The sequence below is a fragment of the Lepisosteus platostomus genome, chromosome 10 (assembly GCF_059453375.1).
Source record: "Lepisosteus platostomus isolate fLepPlt1 chromosome 10, fLepPlt1.hap1, whole genome shotgun sequence".
In the NCBI taxonomy this organism is placed as follows: domain Eukaryota; kingdom Metazoa; phylum Chordata; class Actinopteri; order Semionotiformes; family Lepisosteidae; genus Lepisosteus; species Lepisosteus platostomus.
The window spans coordinates 15,906,659-15,924,345 of NC_142620.1; the positions used below are offsets into that span (position 1 = coordinate 15,906,659).

The window sequence follows — 17,687 nt, forward strand, 5'->3', positions numbered from 1 at the left end:
GAAGGTGTGTCTTGCTCTGAACCCTGTAGTGTAATGGTCACTCACCTGCAGTCGAACTGCCATGGTGAAGCTGAAGAGCTTCTCCCGTCACTGTTGCTCCCAATAACATTTCCATTAGCTCCTGCAGTATAAGGCAGGTGAGTTGTACGGTATGCAAAACCTAGAGCCTGAGTAGTTTTGATAGTTTGTATTATTTTAAACCTAAATTGCAGTCCACACGTGGAAGGGAAGGTAAAGTTGTGACTTGACAAGAATAAATGTGCATTCATAGACGAGTGAGTTGGTGTGCAGTTTGCAGAAATCAGAACTTCACTAGGGGTAGTAAGTCGGTCTGTTTCACTCTGTTGGGTTGAACTCCAATATAGCAGGTTGTATTTTTAACACATTTGTCTTTTGTCATATCTGTCTTTGCATTTCCTTACAAGGGAAGCTTTTATGTACATGTAAAAGCGTCAGGTATTTTCTAGATTACTGGTCGTATCCTAGGAGCAGTGCGTTTTAAGAAGTTGGGTTTCTACCTGCATTAAACCTATGCATGATCAGCGCAATAAAATACTGTGCTGTTCTCTGCTATCAGTTGAGCACTATCATGGAAACTGCAGCCCAGACTCCTTACATTGCTCCCTTTTCAAAGGTTAAATTGTCTTCATGTTGTTCTATTGATCTTTTTGATTTTTAATTGATCTTTTTCACACAAAAAAAAACGCTTTTCATGCGGTTTCAAAAGGGTTATTTTCAAAGGTTTTACAGAACTTTTGTTAGTACTGTACAGTGTCACTGGCATGCTTCATTTTTTTAGATTTCGTAGTTTAATTCTAAGGCCAAATTTCTAATGCAGCCAATTATAAAAGCTCTACATAACGTCAGATGAAAAGATAAGTGGGACATCGGCTCAAGTGCATTAGTAGATGAAATCTGGTTCTGACATCAATGCCACATAAAAGCCTCTACACAATGCCCTAAAACAGAATATGTCAAGGCAAGGAAGCTTTGGCAGATGCAAAACTCGAAAGCATCAGTTACACATACTGAAGTAATTAGTAAAATGAAGAAACAGACTGCATTTCCAGGCATCACAGAAATGCTTTTAATTAGGAGTTTCTCATTTTGACAGTCTTTTAATTTGTAGATATCAAACTGGCCTGAAAACATGGTTCTGCTGCAAGGAGAGCTAAAAGCAGCCTTCTTGCAGCTGAACTATTTTTTACTGCAGTTCCCATATGTTAGAATTGGTTTAAAAACTAAAGATTCAGAGGGCTGTTGTATTGTAATTACAGGTTGAATTAAAACAAAACATAATTATATTTTTTCATTTTTTTTCCATTAAGCAAAAGTAAACTAATAAAGGTCATTCCTTTTGTAGATGCTTCCGCATTAGTTTAGAGGTTTTTCTTTATACCACAGACAATCCTAAATCATAGGCCAAAAGGGAATATTAATGGCACATATATTACGTTAAATTTTTTAAGAACAAGTTTCTTACTGAAAGTGCTCTGTATACATGTTATAAAACAGCAGAGAAAGTGATATGATGTCCTTGACAAATTCTCAGTTTAGGTGGGTACATAAGTTGAGGTAATACCATCTGAAGACATTCAGACACCCAAAGAAGGCTCCACAGCCAAAAAACATTGTGTTTTCTTTCTTGTCTTTTCAGCATGGAATAAACCTATGACTTGTTCAATCTGAAGACAGGCTGGTATAGTTTGCAGTAAAAGAAAATTCCCTTCAAAATGATAAATCTGTACTAACACCAATACTAAATCCCAGTGGCAAAGTTTAAAATCCCACAGGAAATGAAGATTTGTAGTAAATCCCATAAGGGGTGTTTATGTCTGCCACATTATTTCAGTCACCAGTACAATATATCTTTCTGTTTATATCCATCTTGAATTAATGGTCTTGTAAAATCCATCCTTTAAACCCAGAACTTAATTCTAAGTGATATAAAAAATCGAAATGTTGGGGGGAAAAAGCAAAATCTCTGCTCTGTGGACTGTAATCCTTAAATCTCCTTAACCTCTTCGAAATCCCTCATACTGAGCAAGCTATAGGCCGCCAAGCTGCCGTAAAGCTGTATGTGAGGTTCACATCTGTTACTTTAGCTGTTTGCCAACATTTCTGTCTACAATGGCGTAGCCTCAGCAGAACTTTTGAAATCTTTTGAGCCCAATTTTGCAAATCTGCCAAGTTTTTTAATATAACTTCCGTACTCCATGTGGAGCACGTTTATTAATTTTCTGAAATCTTAGTTCTGGGATAGTGAGGCAAAAGACGGCTTTGCAGCTGCTTGTGTTCTAGTAGAGTAGTCATGTCTAAATTTTTGTTGATCCAGACATTATAGTAAACACTTTAGAGCATGTCAAATTCATCTCATTTGGTATAAGTATACCGATTTCTCAAAACAAAAAGACTGTAGTATAATACACAGGATGCAATCACTTTTTTTAAAAACAAGTTAACATAAAATATACGTTGAAATCTTATTTTTCTGATATGGGGGATTTGATCAAGTTAAAAATTGTTTCAAGCAACACACCAAGCCGTCTTCATGCCATCTGAGTTTGTCTGCTCTTTTAGCTGTTGACAGATTCAACTCTCATAATCTTTGCTGCTGTCACTGTAGTCTGTGCTGTCAGCCCCTTCAAGGAAACCGTTCTAGACTTGACTTCATGCAGGTTCCAATCTGCTGATGCAGTGCATCAATTGCACCTGACAACTGTTGCGTCTGTATGACACGCAGAGTTCCCAGCCTGTCACAGATTCCACTCTGGTGCAGTGTGACTTATCTCGTTTGACAGTTGACAAAGATTTGATGGAGGAAAAAAAAGAGAACCTAGTTGCTATTTTGTTACACCTCTGGTTCTGTTCTTTTAACTGAACACTTATCAACTAAATACATTTGCAGATATTAGAGATACATTTCTCCGGAGTACAGTATAGATGTGATGACCTTGTTTCTGAACTGCATAATTTTCTAAACAAATCCTAATAATTGCATGATTAAGGAAGGAAATGTGTTCCCATGACAGCTGTATTTCAGAATCTAAGATTTGCTGAAGTGTAAAAACCTAAGTTCATGTTCCCGAGCTGTCCATTCTTCACAATTGTTTGCATTTGTGACAGACTGAATCCAAATTGGTTTAAGGTTTAAAAAAGGAAGTTGAAATACTGCATTTTGAGGCTGACTGAATGTGGGAAATTTATTATTTAAATATACTATATTATTTTTATTTTTTAATTTAATTCATTGGTTTTATAGTCAAATACTGTTGCATGTCTACTTACTGAAAATTATTACAGATGCATGTTCTTGAAAGATATTTTGCAGACAAGGCTATAGTCAGTACTGTCAAGTTGGTTTTGTATGGTTTTAGGACATCATTGCTTATGTTTAAACTTTGTTTAAACTAAATATACCAGGATACTGAAGAAGTATTGGAAACTTTACCACTTATTGGGTAGGTTCCATTTCAGTGTGTAGGATCTACTTGTGCGTCCTCCGTAGAATTACAAATGCATCACTTACACTTAAGCAACATTATTTTATGTTACTGTACATTCTGCACTGGACTGGCAGGTGAATCTGACTACTTTTTTTCAATTTAGATAAAGAAAATTATCCTACTAGTGCCAGTATGGTAGTTCTGTATATGCTATAGGATATAATTGGTATTGGATTGGATGGTTTTGTGCATAATAGCAATGTAAAATGTCACAGCTGCAGACAAGTTAACAAAATACTGCAGATCTTTTTTTTCTTTTATTACAATTTTCACCTTTTGCAGCTGGTGTATTTATAATATGCATATTTTATCAAGAAAATGTGATTATATGAAATTAGTTTCTTTCCTTTACGAGATACAGGTGCTTCTTAGAGTGTGTTGCTCTAAGAAAAAACACAATCTGTCTTGTAATTAAAACACTAAACAAACACAATCTGTATCAATTTATGTCCCTGTCCAGTCAGGAAAGACATGCTACAGAGTGCAAGGAAATTTCCGAAAGCCCCAGGAGGCGTGTTGATAAAATGGCTTATTTCTTCATAATTAGACCTACAAAAAAAGATAATTTACTGATGTCAGGGACATTTAATTTGAACAGGGAAGCATTACAAGCTGACAATGTAAGAATACTTTTCCTTTTATTTTTACATGTTTCTGTGTTCTCTGCCACAAATGAAACCCCATTCACAACATACACAAGCTGGAGTGTGTATGGGTGATGAGAGTGTGCACAAGGAGAAAGAAAAGACAAACTAGAAGAGCTGTAATCCATCTGGTCAGATGCCCCTGCCCCTGTGGGGTAGTATAATTAAAAGCTCAACACAAACTGGAGGCTTACTCTAGGATTCAATTTGATGTTGAAATAAAAGGAGCCTGCATGGAGTGGCTGTGAATGGCAGCAAGTGGAGACCCATGATGTACCTTGTTCTTTTTGCATGGGGGACAGGCAGAGCTCCAGCAATGGTTACCAGCTGCACATGACAGGCCTGTATGTCATACAACCTAGAGTCTTTCTTCTCCTGTCCTTGGCTGCTACTGCATCACAAATAGAACATGAGTCCCTACAAATATTGAACTCGGTCTAAATGGGGAAATTATAAACATGCTTGGGCATGCCTTCTTATGGCAGATTCACATTAAGATTTTAAAAAATTGACCTTATTAATCAGTTCTGATCTTTATTCTGTTATTTACTTGTTTGATACTGAAGCACAAAGTGGTTTTGTAGTGCACAGCATTCTATTTATTTGAGGTTTGTAGTGAAGGCAGATATGGATTGTTCCCATTGTCATAAAATGATTGTAATAATAAAAATGATTACAACATCTAATAACATTGTACAAGATAATATGTTAAACATACAATGTCACACTTTGTTCATCTGATTAGAAATCGAGAGGTCAAAGACAAATACATATGTATTTTATCCCCATCACAATGTAGGGACTAAACCAAACAAAAAAGAAAGAATGCATACCTGCCAAACAAAGAAATAAAATAACTCTAAGGTATGTGCAAATTATATACTTCTTGAGTAAGGATTGGATCTTTGTTTTAAGTAAGATGTTCACACAATTTTTTCTAGAAATGTTCTGTATTGTTGCTTTCACTTTTCACATGGATGAGGGCTAATTATTTGCTTCTTCAAAACAGTATTCATCAAAGCCAGATTTTAGATCCGGAAGGTACAAAATTACTTAATGTTACTGAAACTACCTTTCTGACATCTACCAAAATAAATGCCTCCCTTACTTGGTGACTTTAAAATGGCAGAATTGTATTTATGGTAAGACTGTGCTTTGACTTTCAAACAAGGTTAGTGAATCCATTGTGGGCAGCAGAAGGTCTTTTGTACTCCTGCCGACAGGGTAGATGATATCTGATTGATCTGACTCATCCAACTGTTTCTTGAAGGAAGGAGAGCTACAGTAACTGTGACACAGCAGCTAGTTACTCTACCATCATCAAATCTTCCTGCACTGGTTGCTGTAGAAACCAATCACCTGGAGATGGTTTTTCGACTATACCCGTTCCAGGTGCCTTTCAACATAAATACTCAGACCCGAAAGAGCTCAGGGCTCTGTGATTGAATTTTTACTCTGAGCACTTTGAGTTTTGTTCCTTAATTTCTCTAGTTTTGTCCTTGCCTTCGTCCCGTTTCCCTATGGATGTCTTTCTTGGATTCCTGACCTCAGCTTTGTTTTCCAATTTTGTTCCCAGTTTCCCCAGGTCAATTTGTTTCCTTGACATGGAACATATAAACAAATGTATTTATAGTGCCTATAAAAGGCCATTCCTGTAGATTCATTATGGTTTTATTATTATTATGACCGGTCTTAGCTTTAGACATTCATTATCATTCACATCATATATGAATCGAGAGGTGTAAAGTGGACATTGAAGAGCTGCAGTTGTAAAGTTCAGGTGATGCAGTTGAGAGATTATATTGGCTACCTGGAGAGAACACAAAGATCGCTTCAAGGAGGTGTTGAGTGTCAGTTCATTATTTCCATGGTCTTTCATGTATGAACATCACAGCTTAAAAACTTATAATAGATTTAATTAACATCCAGGAGATTAAGCAACGGTAGGAATGTAGGTAATGCAGCTGCTTTGGGAGAGTCCTACAACATTACAGATCCAACAGAACCCTTCACCAAGTGGTTGCAATGAAGCACTTAAGGTTGAAAAGTTAAGGTTGGTGCCTCGTATGTGCTCATATGTTTGTCAAGAACATGGTATAGCATGACTCATCTGACCACATCACATCTCTTCTCTAATCAGTAGTTCATTACTCTTGGTCTTTGCACCAGTGAACTTGAAAATGTGCATTGCCAAGTGTGATGAGTGGTTTGTGCACTTCAACTACAGTATGGCATCACGCTCTGTGGAGTTCACAGCAGTCCATTTTTGATTAAAGTAGCTGCTTGTGCCGCACTGAAATTTGCAGTCAATTAATCAGGAGTTGGTCTCCTGTTTTGTCCTGACTTTGAATTAATGCACAATATCACAATTTTGGAGTATGTGCTTCCACCGAACCCTTCAGAGTTTATCCTTTGCTGATGATATCTTTCTCTCAGACTTCTATACTGACATCACATTAGACATTTTTGCTCATGAAACATCAGCAAGCTGATCTGTCTTGGTCACAGAAGCTCCTGTCAAACACACCTCAACAATCTGTAGCCATGTTATCCATAATTATAGGCAGCCAAATCTGTCCAGCATTTCTATTCATGATCTATATATATCACCCTGCAACTTGCAACTGAAGCTAAGCAGGTATGAGCCTTGCCAGTACCTGGATGTGCCTTCAATCGGATGAGATGTAAAATCAAGGTTCTGACTCTGTGGTCATTAAAAATCCCAGGGTGTTTCTCGAAAACAGTAGGTTACCCTGGTGTCCTGGCCAAAATTCCCATTGGCCTTTACTAATAATGTCCTCCTAATAATCCCCATCTATGAATTGACTTCATCACTGTTCTCTTCCACGCTGATAGCTGGTGGGTGGTGAGCATACTGGTGCATTATGGCTGTGGTTGCATCATCCAGGTGTGGCTGCACATTGGTGGTGGTGGAGGGGGTGTCCCTATTACCTGTAAAGAGCTTTGAGTGGAGTGTCCAGTGATCTGCCTATGTGTTATGCGGCTCATCAAATATTAAAGTTTGACACAAAAAATAAAGTTTATATCTATATAAAGTACACAGTTGAAAGTGCAGTTGCTGTTAATTTTTATTAAAACATATTTTCTACTTATAAGTGAAGCAATTAAACAGCACTGAGCTAAAGCTATAATACTATGGCCAGTGAGGCTTGGGGAGTTCTTAAAGCATTATGGAGTGTTTGTTGAAATGGATTGCCAGTTAAAATATGCCTGTTTATCAGGAAACATTACATTACAGCAGGAAAAAAATTATATTCCAGTCTGGATACAAAAGAGTTAAAAACCATTGTGCTTTCTACTGTAATTATCTGCTTAGGTTTGCAGTCTGTCCTAAAATGTTTTAATCTTCCCATTTAATTAATTGACCTTTATGAATCCATTTACTTTTTTCAGCATATTAATAAAAATGGTGGTATCTCATTGCAAACAGAAAGTTCATGCAAGTAATTTGAATGGAAAAGAAATCTCCCTGCTGTTTCTCTATAATTGAAAGGGCTATCAGATAGCACAGTGCTGAACACAGTTCTTCACAGACATGTAAACCTTTTAGATGTAATGTTATGAAGGGCTAAATCTTTGCAAGTTAATTCTTTACTTATTCTTTAAATACTCTGTTGGGCTGCATGGACTGGCTGCACTTCATGCATGCCATCAGGAGAACTTTTTTTTTCCCTTTCACAATGGTTTCAAACATTTTATATTTTAATGGATAATTAAATAAGGTGCTAATTAAGTTTTCAAAAAAAATCTGTAATTTGCCTATCTAAATTTCAACATGATACACTACAAAGGGATCTACTTGGAGGAAATCCTGTTCCTTTCTCTGTCTTGTTGGGGAAAGTCCAGAGGTTCTGTCGTTTTGGGAAACAAATGCTTTCCTTTATTTGATAACAATTGAGTGTGTCCTGTTTTCCACAGCTACTGGGAGGTTCCACGCCAGCCAACAAAATGATAGTGTAGCATGCTAAGGATAATTTCTCTCACTCAAAGTAACCTAAACTGGATTGCATCTGGCCAGTTCAACTCTACTGTTGGTCTCAGTTGTGTTTTGGCTAGGCTACATTCTAGCAAGTCATTTCAGAACTTGAGCGAATGCGTTTACCGTTCAAGCCTTGTTTGCCAGTGTTGTACATAGATGACTCAGATTAAATTAGCTTATCACAAAACAGGATTCATACTACTTTCCCAATGTTTGTATGTTCAGCTCTTTTGTACATACCTGTTTAATTATTTTTTTCATCTTTCTGTTTCTTAGGTGACTCTTTTACCCAGTTTAGATTTTCTGAAGAAAAAGAATGGGAGGTTGATGCTTTAGCTAACAATCAGGTAAATTGCTTTCACTGTGTCCTTTTTTCTATTATGCACACATATCAGAAAATATCAGAAATCTGCTCATCAGCAGCTTCTCATGCAGTGGAAGCATCTCGTAAAATTGTCTGCAGTAATAACCTATCTGCTCTAATGATTTTCAGCGGTACCAGAAACAAATTTACAAAACTGTCTTCTGAGTTCATATACAGTAGTGATAGAGTGCTATTGAAAGAACTGTTATAATTTTATATGTACTGTAGCAGCTGCTGATGCTTTGCTGCTTTAATGCACTTTGCACACTAAAAAACATCTTTAAATCCGTGTTTTTTAAATCCAAGTCAAAAGAGATTTATGGACTTGTTGCATGTTGTAGTATTAAATAATTATGACCCCTTAATTAAGATTAATTGTTTTCTGTAAGTTATATTGAGTTAATTAACTCATTTTGTTTGATCAAAAGCCATATACTGTATACAAAGCTGTGTTTTTTTATCTTGGAATGTTAGTTAATAAACTTATGGATCATTATAAGGAAACAAGCTGTTACTTGATTACTATGATACTTAGTGGTATGAAATAAACTGTGATTTCATTTTGAAATCTTTTATACACAGATTCTATCAAAACCTTTAGAAATGTTTCATGCTAAGAAAAACAACTGCAGTGTTGTCGCTTCCTCTTCAGTAGTGAATTAAACAGTTTATTAGAATGTCTCATATCCATCTTTTTATTGCAAGGCATTTCTTTGATTGACTCTGGGGCTCAGGGAAATCTAATGTGTGTGGAGGATTCATTTCACAGCTTGCTTCTGGAAGTGGAAAGAAAATATGACAGGGGCTTTTGAAAAAGAAAACATTATGCATAGTTTACTTATGTAGACATCCATATTTGCACATCAGTATGGTATGGCTACTTTTTTGACTGATTCAGGGAAGACTATTGATTTCTGACTCGGAAACAATGTTTTAATGCACTTTTGCAGTCATGCGCACAATTTATGTAATAAATATTTCCTATATAGGTTGAATGAAAGTGTCTGTCATTTTAAAATCTTTTCTTCCTATCTATCAAAATATATAGATTGTATGCTAAGTAAAAGGAACAGCAGCATATTTGAATAATGATTGGGACTAGCAGTTTATATTCTGTGATATATCTTTCACGTTTATGCATCAGTAACTTACATCCCTGTATGGATGCTACTGTATGAGAGAGAGAGTGCTTTACAGGAGTAAAGACTTACCTGTCAATATTGCATGTTAATCCATCCTCTCTACACTGCAGATGTCAGCTTTCTTTGTGGACTCGCAGTTATTAGCCCAGTCACTTCAAGCTCTTCCTCTTCATGTAAGGCTAAATGTGGAAGCAGAATTGGTCCAGGTATGCAACATTTTTTTCAAGTACTGTTTTTATCTCTCCACTTTATCCATCCTGAAATCATTGTATTACTTTACTAATTATGTCAAAGCTTACCAACAGATTTTGGTCAATCAGGAGTTCAGTTCCTTATGGAGAATCCTCTATCAAACAACAGATTCTTTTTTACTCTAATTCACAGTAAATTTGAAGAAAGCCATGTGCTCCAATACAATCTGTCAATATTTCCTTCTATTAATAAGATTAATAGTCTTAATGTATGTAACCCATCTCCTGTAAAGGTCAATAATTGAAATTGGGTTTTTAACATTCCACCATTGTCCATCATATATTTCAGTTATATGTTAATATGACTAATAGATCAACATCTTTTTTTATTTGATGAAAACTATGCTTTATTTTTCCATACTTAAACCTTTACATTTCTCCATGTTAATTTTCCTTGAAGTTGAATTGTTTTGCTGGTACACTGATGGTGATATAAGATTTAGTGAAGACCCATAGAATCTGTTGTGTTCTGATTGAATTTTTTTTTCGTGAGAAACCTAACATTTCAGTCTACCGTAGGGCATGCGGGTCAGAATACTGTTCTCCTAGTAATTGATACCGTTATATTCCAGAAGGCACTAAAATTTAGATTGCTCAGAGAGAAAAGCACTCACTCTGCTTTATCCTAGATGTGCTTTGAAGTGTGTAAATGTCACTTTGTTGACAACTGTATTTGTGAAAAACAGGTACCAGCATGCTGTGATGATTACATACAAGAAGGTTCACATCTGAGGGCAGCCTCAATTAGCTGCCATCCGTTGACAATTCAGTACTAACAACTGAGGCTATCTGAACAATAGATGCAGCTACATATTGGTGGCATTTGTAGATATTCAATCCCTCATGATCTGCTGCGCTTCTGTTCCCAAGAAGTTGAGTTATATGCAGTAAAACCCCAATATTCACAAGGAAATGCTTTCTTACACAAAGAGATATGGCTATCTGGAACATGCATCCCAGTGAGGTAGTTGAGGTTACACTTTAAAGAAAAAAACTGGATGCTCTTTAAGTTTCATGAGGTTACTAAATTGCCAAAAAAACAAAACAATGGGCTGAATGGCCTCCTCTTATTCATACCATTTCTTAATCTCTGTTGTAACTATTCTAATATAGTCTTCTCCTGGAGTTTTCTTTTTGTAAACACATGGATTAAGACCTCTTGTCCACTGTTCTCAGAATATGATGTTGTTTGGTTTTAGGTATCTGCTCCGGCAGAGCTCCCTGTGATAATCATGAAGAACAAACAGGACTTCAGCCTCATTGGTCAGTTTGGAGTTCCCACTGCCATAAAACCAGCACCCACGTGTGCTTCCTCTGCGAACACTCCTGTACCCCTCTCTGAGTCTGTGGATGGGAAGCCTCTGAGAGCCATAGCCCCACAGATGTCTGTTAGCGCAGCCCAGCCCCCAGCAGATGACCTGGACGAGGAACTTGACCTGCTACTTAGTCTAGATCCTCATGTTCCAGCTGCTATTGATAGCGTTCCTTCACAAATTAATGACCTGAATAAGGACGAAATGAAAGCACCTTCCCCAGTTATAAGTAAGTATTTGTTGTGATCCTATGCACAAGTTTTGCTTGTGTATATTTTTAATATAATGTAGACAGTATTTTGCTGTCTCACATTTTTAATGCATAACATTTGCCGTATTTGATGGAGGTACTGCACACAATTTTTGGTTCAGAACCTACTAAAGCATTTCTGGTGATATAGCTCTGTTTGTACACCAAGAAACATGAAATAATATAGGCCACTTTAAAGAAAACACATTGGAAGTTAGACACAAGATTTTAGTTTCCTGAAGAAATGCAGTTCCACAGCTCTTCTAGTTATCAAGACGGCTGAGTTTGTAGGCCCTGAAGTCCGTAGCACCACATCAATTGTTGTTACAGAGGCCAATGAATATGTATGTTTCAATGTTGTGAAAAAAATCTTTGAAAGTGGGCCGATCACAAGCAATGTAGATTGCTTGTAAAGGACCACTTTAAAATGATATTGGCCATTAAACTAGGAACTGGATTCTGTTGCTGTATGCTGTAGCTAAGTGATTATGAACTGCATTTTTAGTACTCATTCTGGGTAATCACCATAAAATCCTCCCCACTCATCAGTGTTGATGGGCTTGCAGACAGTGCCTTATAGTCTGGTGAACAAGGTAATCATGCTGTTGTCTGGAGGCTAGACTGCAATTATTCAACAAAACAGCAGTTTGTCTCACTTCAGAGTCAAGGCATCAAGGACAGCAGGTGCTTCAAATCTGAAGGTTTAAAAATCCATTTTAAGGAGAATTTCTGTGTTGCTGGAACTCCCTGCTGGAACTCCCACATTCCTGACACACAAAATAAATAGGCTGTTACAGTTTAAATATATATATATAAATGAATGTGTTCCCCTGCAGCATCTGATGGAGTCAAAGAAGAACAAGAGCGCTCTCCTGAAGCAACAGTTTTGAAAAAGGAAATCACAGAAGATGATCTGGAAGACTGGTTGGATAGTATGATTTCCTGATTTCTCTTGAGTCCCTACAGGCTTCAGAGGTCTTGGATGTATTTCCTATTTTAGTTACAAAAACTGCCTGCCAGCTTTAAACATTAAAATAAAACTCCATTTTCCATTTCCTTCCTCACTCATTATATTGAGGAAGAAATTAAGGTTAGCTGTAAACGCATTGCCTTAATGCATGTTGACCTCTGCAAGCACTTAAATGTTTACTTGGAACACAGGTTAACAAGTAAAGTACCTGTTAAATTAATGTCAATAGACCATTAAGGGGATTTGTGTAATTTAATTTCTGTTTTGAACTTGGGAAGAGTAGTGACTTGCCTGGAAATTCAGACATAACCCAGTTTGGTAATCATTCTATGACATATTTAAGAAGCTTACACAGCTGTATCAACTGTTTTTGTGTCAGTCTGTAACTTGACCTGTCTGAAACAATATTTTTTGATAATAACAAATTAATCCCTGATATGTCATGCTCTCATCATTTGGCCTTCTGGCAAATGTTTTTTTTATATGGAAGTACGTATATGACTTGCATGTGAGTATACACTACATTATATATTCTATAGACAAAATATAAGAAATCAGTTTAAGTGCTACCTAAGCAATACACAAAAGCAATAAGTACTAACTGCTGAATTAATCAATGATTGACTACACCCTCACCCATACTCTCCTTTCATAATTCCGCTTAAATAGGCTTGCAAAGATGAGTGGCATTAATATCATGCCATAATGGTTTACAATGCCTCCAGGAACTCAGCAGCTGTAAATGGAATTGCTTCTGATGAAGCCTATTAAAAAGAAAGTGGGACCTGTGATAAGCTTCTGCATTTCATTTGTAAAATGAGACAGGGCATTACATCTTTCAGACTGAACAATCCCAAAGAACTGAAAAATAAGGGCTATAAAAGTGTTCTGCTTTTCTAAATGAAAAGAACTCTTGCTCTTGACGTGCTGTCCAACACAGTGTGTTAATTGTTTTAGCTGTGCATGAAAAAGGTAAAATTATATAGTAAAAAATTGATACTTATTTTCTCTTTGAATGTTAACCTAAAAGATAAATCATACAAAAGCTAGATTCATAGTGGTGCAATGGGATTTTACCTACAGCATTTGAAAACAAAGCCACACCTTTCCAATGTATTAAGGTATTCTTCATCATGACATTGCATCATCTGAAGTACAGTACCTGGATGTAAATGATGCAATGTGATGTCCCTGTCAAGCTCAGTTCATAAGGGAAGAGATATACCTGAACCACTCCATTCATGGGCAGCTAATAGGGTTCGAAGTGGGATAAGTCAGTAGTTGGGTTTTTACCTCTTCAGTGCCATTCTCAAACCACCCAAGCTACACATTTCCTTTGGTTTTTTGCAGTGCACAGAAGTACTTTGTAAGTACAAAAATATTTTGTCTCCTTTTAGACTTCTTTCTCTATAAATTGTTTATACTTAATATTATAAGCTTAGTAGTAAAATGTATTTGAATCCAAAGTGACACTTTTCTGAGTCTTAAGTGGCTTGTGTATCTACTCTATGCTGGCAAACTTCATTAAATGAGAAAAAAGTGACCATTTTATATAATAAAACATAATATTGAGCCCTATAGTGCATTATACAGTAATTATATGATATGGTAGGCCGATTTGATAGTCTCATCTGAAATACTGGGGCATTGTCATCTCATGTTTGTTGAAGCCTTAACCTCTAGTCTTGTAATGTTTATGAATCACATCAAACTTTTAATTGTTTGTGCCATTTCCCTATTGTAAGTCAGTTACTTGCTTTCCTCTAATTTCTTGTAAGAAGTTTCAGTTTAAGGAAACTAATGAAGCACTTCTTGAGACACTGTTTTTCTGCTACTAAAACGAGTATGTGACAACAGTGATTTACCATTAATTAATTAGAAAGCAAAAGTGTCTCCACTGCCAAGGTGTCTTTTCATTTTTATTTTGTAGCAAATTAGAAATGTTTATTCCATTGGATCAAGAAGATTGATGCAGTTCCCCACTCTACCCTTATTAGAGTGGTTTAACACTCTAAGAAGCCAAACAGAATTCATTTTTTTTTCTATAATATGTTCAAGCTATGTTTATGAGCTTGTATGCTACAGTTTACTTACTATGTAAAAAGTAGTATTCGTGCAACATTAACTACTTGGAAAAAGACTGCTGTCAGATTTAAAACAGTCTAAATTAGCAATAGATAGTATTGCTCTTTGAGTAGGTTTTGGAGGGAAAGAAGTAACAAAAATGACTTTTTCAAGTATTAACAGCTAAGTCCCATTTGAAAATGTCATCACATAAAACATGAACACTCAAGGAGCTTCCAATCCTGTCCTGAGCTGCCCAAGATAACCACGCTAGCCAGCCCATCACAAGTGCTACCAATTTCAATTATAAAAGTAAATTACTACAAAAATGCTTTAAAAAATGCATAATATGAGACCATGTTTATTGCATTGAGTACTTTATTCTTTTTTCTGAAAAGAAATGCACAGTTTAGCAAAGCTACTACATACAAATGGCCATACAATAGCACTTTTTAAGGTGTTTGATAAAGTCTGAATGTGATTTGATAGTTGCAATTTCATTATTTTGTGATGTTTTGCAGCTTAGATGCTGCCAACTGGACTGAATAGCATTTACACACTTTATTTTTAACAAATTAAAACAAAAGCCACAAAACTAACCTAATTATGCCTTTTGCTAATCCTTGAGAACTAAGTGAGCACTAACATACTATAAAGAACATACTTCATTTTGCATAGCTTTATCTTTATTTAAGTAAGGCACTTTTCTGACACTTCATAGTAGGCATTTAATAGCATGTTCAACCTTTTAGCTGGTAATAGTTCCTTTAAACTTTATTTAAATCAACAAGCAGGTAAGATCCAGCATTAAAGGTTAAATCTACAAGCCCTATGTTTGGCATAAGTCTCAGTTCAATATTCAGTTGATACTGAAGTTTTATTCTTGTGCATATAAGGGCAAAGATTCATACTTATTCATCTGTATTCATCCATAACCCCACTGAACTTAATGTTTCTTAAGAGACCAAAATTTGTGCAATGGTTTGGGGTTATATAGAAAAAAGGCAACACGTTGACAAAATAATTATTCAAAAATAAAAAAAAAGATGTCTGGGCAGGTTGGAGTTGCAGTTTCTTGTAAAATTGGCACTATTTACTGTACCGTAGGTAACAGGACAACATTCATGTTCATATGCAGTAGTAGTTCTTAATATAAAAGAGTCTTGATTAAGTTTCTACTCTTTTTAAGTTAAAAGAGCCAGGCATGTTTAAGTGATCTTTTTTAATGCACGTCAAGTACATTTGTAGAGCTGGTTTTAAGTTTTCTTTTAAAGTTGTATGGAGTTTCAGTTTTGATTTCAGATAACACATCTGACAACTAGGTAATACTTCTGTCTTTAACCCAGCTGGTCTTCATACTGTTTACGGAAGCAGTCTCCTGCAGGGAAGAAGTCCCAGCATCTCTCCTGGTACATCTTCCACACGTAGGACTCCTGAGCAACAAAAAGAAAAACATGTATATATCAGAAAACATTACAGAATGACATTTTCAACACCATCTCACTTCTGCTAATAATACACAGTTACATTTACAGTAATATAAGAATAATTGTAAGAAGGAATAAGCAGCTTTCTGATGAAGCATGGGTGTTGCAAGAGGGCACTTGCTACATACTGTACTGTAAAGCAGCTTTCCAAAACTAATTGTTCTTATTGTGAAGTTTTTAGAGATTAGTACATTGTGACTTCATTAAATGTACATTACGTACACGGTCTTGCTGGCAGTTACAGTATGTTATATACAGTACAAATGCAATATGATGGGTTTTATCCTCATAAACCTGTTGTGACCATCAAAATGCATTTCTTTCTCTGGTAACTTTTAGGTACAGTAACAATTCAGTGCAATAATGAAACCTATTTATCCAACAGTGAGAGATGATGGACTGCAGGATGCCACATCACTGGTGGAGTTAAAAGGGCAAAACTGTATATAGAAGAAAAAGTTATGAATCTTCTGTGCTTATTTATGCAAGTTTCATCTCATAATAGCAAGGCTAATAACTTGCCATCAACCTCGACTCCTAATTCCATCTATTTTCCAACGGTCGTGCCTACAGTACATGAGAAAAATCATTCTAGAATAGCACAGCTTATTAGCCAGTGAATAGCTGTCAACTATTCACATTCACAAGTCACTGTAGCTGAAAAGGAGCCGTCAGATGATGCATTACTTGTAAATAAATGGGGAGCTGCAGCTTTTCATGTAAATCACCTTTAGGAAATAGAACCTAACGGGAATCTCATGTCCAAAATGTTGATTATGGAAATAGTTGAGTTATGGAAATAGGTAGGGAAAAGGGACAGATCAAATATTTTTCCTTTAAATATCATGAGTGTTCCAGTGATTTTTCTTTATTGTGATAGACTCACTCACTGCACATAAAGTATAGACCTCTTTGAAAGGGTACTTCTTTGTGATATAAACTTTTCATTAAGCCTTAACCCCAAGTATAAATGACAGGAGTTACAACACAGCTCTCAACAGGATGGTATTTTCATTTTTAATGGGCTTAGTTATTTTGACAGAGATATTACAGCCTACCAAACATTTACCAGAACTGATGGTTCGTTTTTTCCGAGGGTAAAACAAAAGAAAAAAATCCATTGTGTAACCCAGAACTTCACTGCAGATGCTTTTTGTCTTTGTCCTTTACGTATGATAAGAGCATTCCAAAGTGTTTTGAGTTCCTTAAACTTTCCTACCCTTTGGCCAAAATATAACTTTTTAACTGATATAAAAATAAAAGAGACTGAAGTATATCCATGTTAACCATGTAGATCCAATCTTGAGATTGTTAATCTATGTATTTTACAGAAAAAAACACATCTACTGTATAAACATGGCATATTTAATACCAATTCTTAATAAAATGACCATTATTAAAAAATGACGATTTTGTGCAACTAATGTGAATCTAATTTTTAACGGATCTGATGTTTAGAAAACTAATGTAGGTTATGTACTATATACAGAATATGAATGAAACATGACTTTTAAGTGTTTTAAAATGTATTACTTTAAATTCAGTTTTATTGGGGAATCTGCTATCCTTTTTTGTAGCAGGAGCACTGACATTTTATTGAAGAGGCATGAAATAGGTAAATTAATGCTGATTAACATTTTTCATCAATAGAGTTGAATAATGGGAGTCTTAGATTAGTAGTGTGTAGTTATGATGT

At 35.9% G+C, this 17,687-nt stretch overlaps 2 protein-coding genes across 10 annotated transcripts in view; one reads left to right on the top strand and one right to left on the bottom strand.

Annotated features, from left to right (window-relative positions):
- The window catches only part of aven (apoptosis and caspase activation inhibitor), a 76,243-nt gene extending 58,845 nt beyond the window's left edge, over positions 1-17,398 (top strand). For both annotated transcript variants that reach the window (XM_088648431.1, XM_088648432.1), the window contains 4 exons: positions 8,427-8,497; positions 9,767-9,862; positions 11,107-11,449; positions 12,307-17,398. In XM_088648431.1, the coding sequence (XP_088504557.1) occupies positions 8,427-8,497; positions 9,767-9,862; positions 11,107-11,449; positions 12,307-12,416 (620 nt within the window). In that variant the 3' untranslated portion in view covers positions 12,417-17,398. The remainder of the gene's footprint in view (positions 1-8,426; positions 8,498-9,766; positions 9,863-11,106; positions 11,450-12,306) is intronic.
- Positions 14,865-17,687, bottom strand: part of LOC148653428 (ryanodine receptor 3) — a 170,380-nt gene continuing 167,557 nt past the window's right edge. For all 8 annotated transcript variants that reach the window (XM_088648412.1, XM_088648413.1, XM_088648411.1 and 5 more), the window contains one exon: positions 14,865-15,937. In XM_088648412.1, the coding sequence (XP_088504538.1) occupies positions 15,842-15,937 (96 nt within the window). In that variant the 3' untranslated portion in view covers positions 14,865-15,841. The remainder of the gene's footprint in view (positions 15,938-17,687) is intronic.